This window comes from Thermothielavioides terrestris, chromosome 3 (genome assembly GCF_000226115.1).
Source record: "Thermothielavioides terrestris NRRL 8126 chromosome 3, complete sequence".
Classification (NCBI taxonomy): Eukaryota; Fungi; Ascomycota; class Sordariomycetes; order Sordariales; family Chaetomiaceae; genus Thermothielavioides; species Thermothielavioides terrestris.
In genome coordinates, this window is record NC_016459.1 from 749111 (window position 1) to 756415 (window position 7305).

Below are 7305 nucleotides of genomic sequence, written 5' to 3' on the forward strand. Positions count from 1 at the left end.
GCCCTAGCCTCTAAACGACAAATACTAGGTACGTAAAAGGCGTAGCTCAGTTTGCCTAAATTATATAGCCTTATACGTATAAGCTATCGAAGGTCTTGTCGAGGACCTCCTAGTCCTTCTTACTTAGTAGATAGGATTAGGCGTTGACCTTCTAGTTTTGCTAGCCCTCTACCAGAGGTATATACATTAGCTCGTCTAGGCTCTACTATATAAGACTTTTATCCTTCTAGAGGCTAGGATATCGCTCAATGACCTCGATAAAACAGTTAGCGATATTAGGATCCTTAGCGTATATATATATACCGTCCTTAGTAACGATTTTAGAGAGGGTTAGGTCTATACGAAGGCCTAGAGTAGATTGCTTTTCTAGTATAAAAGGCTTGCTAGCCAGTTTAGGGTCGTTGGCCTATACTAGTTAGAAGACGTAGTCGCTTATCGGCGTAGTAGAATCAGTGTCGTTGAATTCGTCGTTAGAGACGGCCTTCGCAAGGTTAATAGCTAAGGGTATCGATAACTTGCTATAACTATATCGAGCTATAGTAGCGATACAGTTATCGAAAACGAATTTGCTATTGATAGGTATAACTGTAGTAGACTATACTACTAAAGAAGGGGGTTCAATATCTGTAGCTACCGTCGAGGTGGCTACTATAGCCATCGCTATACTAGCTACTAGCGCGGTTAGGGCAGAGGTCCAAGAACACGCTAGGAAACTGCTATCCTCGCATTTATATATCTTACCTACTAGGTACTGCTTTAGGATCTTAATAATACTATATAAGGTATTCTTGATAGTGGCTACCTTGGCGGTCTTAGCTATAACTATTATATAATATATAGCTAGGTGCTCTGAGTAGAATATAAAGGATCGGCCTTTTAGGAATAGCTTATATTCGACTAGAATCTCCGCTTCCTAGTTAGGTAGGAGTATAATGATATATATAGTTTTGACCTTACATATATACGGCGTAGAATACACATTAATGGCGAATAGGATAGTAAATTTAAAGGCTTAGAGGTCAACCTTCTTTACGTTATAGTCGATCAAGGCTCGGTAGCTATTTAGGAAGTCGTTGCTAAGTAGAAGATTAGGTCCTAGGGAATCTACTACCTAGGCGGAGTAGGTGAACTTGTATAGGGTAGGCTTACTATCTTCTATACTAGCTAGGAAGATAGTAAAAGTAGCCTACTACGAGAGGGCTAGCTTCTTGTTACCAATACCTGTTACCTTGCCCTTATAGCGCTCGATAGAGTGGTCGAGTAGGTTCAATAGGTTGTAGCCAATGATCGAGCGGCTAGCCCCTAGATCAAGGTACACTTCTAGCTTATTACTATCCTCCTTCGTGTAGACGGCGATATAGAGGTGTGTATAGTTGCCTAGGGGGCTATCAATGCCGTCGTTCGCCTCTAGGGCAGAGGCTTCCTTAACTTAGTAGACAACATTAGTAGCCTTAGGCTTATATTCAAAGGTAGTCTCAGTTATAGCATCTATTGCCTTAGCAACGGATTTCTCTCTAAGGTCTACTAAGTAGTAGAAAATACTGTTCTTCGCATCCTTGCAATACTTTAAATACTGAAACAAGGTGTTGTAGGAACCTAGTATAGTAGTGTAGTAGCTACAAGTATAGCGTTTAGATACAGCTTGATTAGCTATATAGTTCTTCCAGGCACGCCTTAGCCTAGTGCCTTTATAAGTCTTAACGTGCTACTACACCTCCTGCTTAGCTTGGAAGGTCTTATAGCACTTACAGTATATAAGCTTTAAATCAACAACTATATAAGCGATCTCTAATTTGGAAGACGATATAGAAACGGTGGACGAGCTCTCTAATACTATATCCAACGTATCAGCTTCGTTCCTAGATTTAGGGTCGCCTATAAAATATATATAGTCATAGGGTCGATCGCACTTATAGTCGTTATAGTAGTCCTTCCGATCGTCGTGTTGGTCCCTCTAATCATTATATCGATCGTTATAGCAGCAGTCGTTACAATAGCGGTCATCACAATCGTGGCGGTCATAGTCCTAGGCCTAGCGCTTATCCCAATCTTAGTTGTAGTCGGCTAGGCGGTAGTAGTCGCCGCTATAGCGGTACCGATCCTTATAGGAGCTTCGAGATTTATTAGCCTAATATCGAGGCGCCTATTTAACCTTTTCTTCCTCTTTACTCTTATCTTTGCTATTCAGCTTCTTCTATCCGTTAGAGAACTTCGCTATAGCTATAGACTTAAGCATTGCCTACGATTGCTCCTACTTATATAAGTATTAGTCGAGAGAGGTAAAAAACTAGGGGTAACGGATATATCGCTGGATACTTAGATCTATATACTCTTAGATCTGATATATAGTGCCTTACCAATTGATACTTCCGTCGCCGTTGTTACTTATAGCGTGAGCCTAGCGCAACTTATACTCTACGAACTCTATAAAGGCTTCTTCGTCGATAGCGATATCTTTAAGGTATAAGAAAGTAGTATTGAACTTCTTAGTAGCTACTAGCGAGTCAAGCTTAAAACGTTACTTTAAAGTATCTAGTATAGCTTTAAGGCCTTACTCCTTAAGAAAGCGACGATAGCTATCTGAGATACCGTTGGACTACTAGTTCTTAGCTCTACCTTTAAAGAGCGTTAGGAACATCTTAACAATCTATTATTTAATAGACCTATCGTTATCCTCAATAAAGGTCTTAATATAGGCTTAGAAACAATGGACGTTAATATAAGTGATTGTCTTACCTTTGTAAATAACTCCTAGGCTATCAGGGTCTAGGTAGAACAGATTGAACACTCCAATGTCTTTACACTTGATCTTGAAATCCAACTGGCCTACTATATAGCCAGAGTCGAAGGTGCCGTCATAGTATTAGCGGCTATTAGGTGTCGGTGTTACACGAACAAAGTAGGTGCTACCCGACCTCGTCAGCCAAGGTAGCGGAGCACTCAAACCAAGCAGGAGCTTCGGAGGAGTGCAAGATGGATGTATTGCAAGAGTGTGGAATGTGGGCAAGTGCCTGCCTAAATACAGGAGTGTGGTGGCCTATGCGTAAGGTGGCCTGTGCATTGTTGCGGGGCCCAGTGCTGTTGTGGGGCCTAGTGGGCCCAGTGGACCCACACTTACGCAGTTGGCTACAGGTGGCCACAGGTGACCCACAACTGCGTGTAACAGTCGGGCTATTACTCCGAGGGTTTGGTCGACAGCGATATAGATCTGTATAATGTAGGCTATTGTAGGCGAGGTTATATTGTAAGCTGATAGCCACACCTTTTTCAGGAATTAGGTATATAGTTTAGACAAGCGTAGGCTATACGGCCTAAGTTGGTAGGTTTAGCTACGCTAGCGGGTAAGGCTATACTAGCTAGTAAGGCTATACTAGATACGCAGGTGCCTACTGACGCAGATCTAGGCCGATATACGATATACCCGGTATAGCCGTAGCTAGCTACGCTAGAGGCGTTAGTAGAAGACGGTCGATCGGCAAAGCCTAGGTCGGCTAGGCCTACCTATAGTAGTCCTCCGTTACTATACGCTATCTCGGTATATATTACAGGCTATTCAACGTCAAATTGTTGAGGCCTAGAACGGTAGGCTGAGGTTGACGCTATAGCAGCGAAATTCTAGCTTATAGATGATCGATAGCTTCCTAATAAGCTTACTAAGATGCCTAGGAGCAGGTCCTCGTAGAGCGAGCTATAGATTGTCCTTCTAGATACGTAATATAGGCTTCTATCCAATGTATATTCTAGTTTAGATCCTTTATATTTAACTAAATCACTTTAGCTACTTACATTATTAGCGTATCTACTAGATTGATTTAATTATATTCTAGGCGATTAAGACGTCGATCAATATATATAATCGTCTACTTATTATAGCTAAAATTAGCTAGCTTCGAGAATAATCTTTCAGCACTATAAAGGTCTTCTTCTATATTATCGTCGCCTAGCTACAAATCCTGCCTAATAACAAAGGACATATTAGCATTCTATAGGTTACGATCGAAGGTTATAGAGTCTTATATATTACGAGGGCTACGATTTAAATTAGCGAGAAAGATCGGATATTTAGCCTAGGTACATTAGGTATTATAGGCTTTAGCTATCTAATATTCTTGGCCTAGGTCACGTTCTTTGACTTGCTCTATTAGGGGTATAGTTAGAGCTATAGAAGATCGGGCTATTACTAGTAGGGTTAGTTTAGGAAAGTCGCCTAGTATACTTAGCGTATCTTTCAAAGGGTTCTACGGCCTAGAGGGCTTCTCTAGACCCTTTGTTGCCTTAGGAGGCATATTTACGTTAACCAACGTAACCAACTAGCCAACCAAGTATACAGTGTAGTATAAGCAGATATAGATTAGAAAGGGTAGTCACCAACCGTAGAGTATAGTAACGACTCTAGATACTAGCTATATAGCTAGTTAGGGGACTCTATAGCGTCGAGGGTATCGCTAGGTACTTATAGGACACAAGCTTTAACGAGCCTCGGATCAGGAGGGTATAATAGTGCCAAGATATAGCCTTCTTGACCGTAGGAACATAGGGGCTATAGCGCTTGGCGAGAGGGGAGGGTGTAGTGGCTATCGAGATCCTTGTTAGACCCAACTGCTTAGTAGAGTTGATAGTTGTAGTAGACTTCTATGGTATATAGAGGCCTCCTGTAGGTGAGCCGTCGCAATTTGCGGATACTCAAATAGTTCGATCGATTGCGATCGATCAAATAGATTGAATAAGATGGTAGTCAACGCGATGCGAGAGTCGCAGCTACTATTTGATGCGGTGGCACGTAAAAGTAGTATATAGATACAGTGGTGGAATAAGTGATTATAGATTCAAAGTGGGGAGGCTCCTACCACTGCCAAGATATTCTTGGCAGTGTATAGGGTGTATAAGCCATGCAGGGCTAACCCTGTATGGCGTAACCCTAACCCAGAGCCTGACCTAGATGGGGTCATCATCTATTTATATATATAGGAGCATCCGGTATCAGACACCCAGCCATCTTTCAGGGTAACTAGAGCAACGCGAATTGCTAGGCTTGTGTACACGCCCCAAGAAACGTGCATTCTGGGAACGACTTGTCAATGACGGATTTGTGGTCCGAACCTTTGTTTCTAGAGCCATTGAGCCCATTCCCAGTTTCTTTGTTTCCAGATCTGCTCCGCCGCTGTGCCGGAAGCGGAAGTTGGGACAATAAAGAACCAGCCGCACCGATGTGAATACAGATGTGAATAGCAAACAATGAGAGCCTGGCTCCCATTTCATAGTTCATCCCATACTTAGCGCGTCGTTCTCTCCACATTAGCAGAGGTTTTCGAAAAGCCCTCTATGGACTACATTTCACCGACGACTAAACTGCGGCTTGCGGGTTGCTGTCCCAAGTATCCGCCTCATCCTTAGCAGCTCATCAGACAGTTCTCCGTGCCAGACCGCCCACTAGCCCAAGATGTCGTCGTCCGCAGAAGAAAAGTCTGGCAGAACTGCCACGCCGGCCAAGTTCCGACAGCTCCACGTCAAACTACCCACTGAAACCCCTCCCGCCCAGCTCCCGCCTCACTGGCCGCGGCCGTCCGACTCGACCACACCCAGCAATGCCTGGCTCGCCGCCCATCCGCGGGGCTTCCTGCTGCTGCACAACATGCACGAGTCTCAGCCGATGGGCAAGTGCATGCTCCTCGAGAGCCTCGACACGGGCGAGCTGGTGGTCAACAAGCGCCTGTACCGCTACTCCCGGCGGTACCCGCGAGCGTCGGGCGAGGCCGCCTGGCAGACCGAGTACGCGACGCGGGCGCCGGGCGAGGTGCGCTTCGCGCGGCTGGACGACCCGCTCGTGGAGGCGCGCCTGCCCGACGAGCCGTACTTCCCGGAGCTGCTCGCGTACGGCTTCCCCGCGTGGCCGCGCACCTTCGCCGCAAATGCCCACGGCTCCCAGGCCGACCTGTTCTCGCTGTACTTCCGCCGCTGCAACGGCGGCTCCCTGAGCAACCTGATGGAGATGTACGCGGACGCGGCCGTCGGCGCGCCCGTGCCCGAGCCCTTCGTCTGGCACGTCATCGAGCAGCTGACGCGCGCCGTGGTCTTCCTGCACACGGGGCTGACGCGCGCGGAGCTGGATGCGGGCGCGCGGCGCGCGAAGGATGGGTGGGTGCCGATTGTGCATCGGACGATCAAGGCGGATAATGTCTTGCTGCATTTTGACAGCCTGGATGGCGGGGATGGGGGTGGGGATCCGCTGGACAGGTGCTTCCCACGGGTCGTTCTGGAGGGATTTGACCAGGCCAACTTCACGAATGACGCCGAGGAGTGGTGGTGCCCGCGGGCGCTGGCCAGTTATGCGAGTCAAAAGCCGCAGCGGCCCGAGTGCTGGGAGGATGTGCACCTCGTCGGGGAGCTGTTTCGTCGCCTGGTCACGGTGCATGACTGCGCGAGGATGCAGGATGCACGGCGGCAAGTGGTGTCTGTTCAGCCAGACGAAGAACCCTTTAGCCTCCGGTTCGATGTCGAGGGGGATGGCCGGCTGGACAGGCACCTGTCACGGAATCTTCAACTGGGGGGCGGCAAAGCACTAGCATACTCGGATGAGCTCATCAAGTTGCTGATGAAGTGGGAAATACCCGCCCTGCAGCAGAACCTTGAGAGCTTCTTCGCGGATGAGGATATTCGGAAGAGCATTCCCGACACCAAGTTCCTGCTCGATGAAGTCTTGCCGCTGGCGGTGAAGAAAGTCAAGGAGTATCGCGCATTGGGGTTTGACAAGCTGGCATCCGACGCGGACAATGGGGGTTGGAGCGCGGACGTCTCATGGGTCATGCCGGACCCGGCATTTGAAAGGATCCCATATTCGAACAACAGGGGAAGCGTGGAACACTCGCTTAGCGCACTGAGGGTCGAGTTGGCAAGGCTGTTCGGTCCTTTCATCCCCGTTTGGTACACCTACGACGGCGTGGACGCATCGCAGCTGCCCCCAGAAGCAGCAACGCTTTATGCCGTTCGAGCCGCGGAGGGTCCGGCAGATGTCAGTGTGGTTCATGACGCGGCAACGGATGGAGGGAAAGCTCATGAAGTCACGGATGTTTCTGACTCTGACTTCAAACCCCCGGAGGCAGAGGAGGAGGAAGAGGAAGACGAGGATGGAGAAAGGGAGGAGGACGAGTGCATGGCGGATGGCATGGAAGAAGAGCGCAGGGAAGAGGAGGGTGGGGAAGAGGAGCAAAACAATCGAGGGCAACCGCCTGAGAAGCTTGACGCTGCTCACATCGCCAATATCAGGAAACGCCAGTTCTGCCAGAACGCCAAGCAGACGCTCATTCG

General features: G+C 47.8%; 2 protein-coding genes across 2 annotated transcripts; one reads left to right on the top strand and one right to left on the bottom strand.

Annotated features, from left to right (window-relative positions):
• Positions 1 to 1012: 1012 nt before the first annotated feature.
• Positions 1013 to 2022, bottom strand: THITE_118025 (uncharacterized protein; the record flags this gene model as incomplete). Its single annotated transcript, XM_003653889.1, has 7 exons — positions 1013 to 1058; positions 1150 to 1160; positions 1229 to 1302; positions 1333 to 1428; positions 1543 to 1596; positions 1750 to 1759; positions 1993 to 2022. The coding sequence occupies 7 exons, from the start codon at positions 2020 to 2022 to the stop codon at positions 1013 to 1015; spliced, it is 321 nt and encodes a 106-aa protein (XP_003653937.1).
• Positions 2023 to 5440: 3418 nt separating this feature from the next.
• THITE_2050376 (uncharacterized protein) lies at positions 5441 to 6907 on the top strand (the record flags this gene model as incomplete). Its single annotated transcript, XM_003653890.1, has 1 exon — positions 5441 to 6907. A coding segment is annotated over one exon (1467 nt), but the record flags the coding sequence as incomplete, so codon positions are not given.
• Positions 6908 to 7305: the final 398 nt, after the last annotated feature.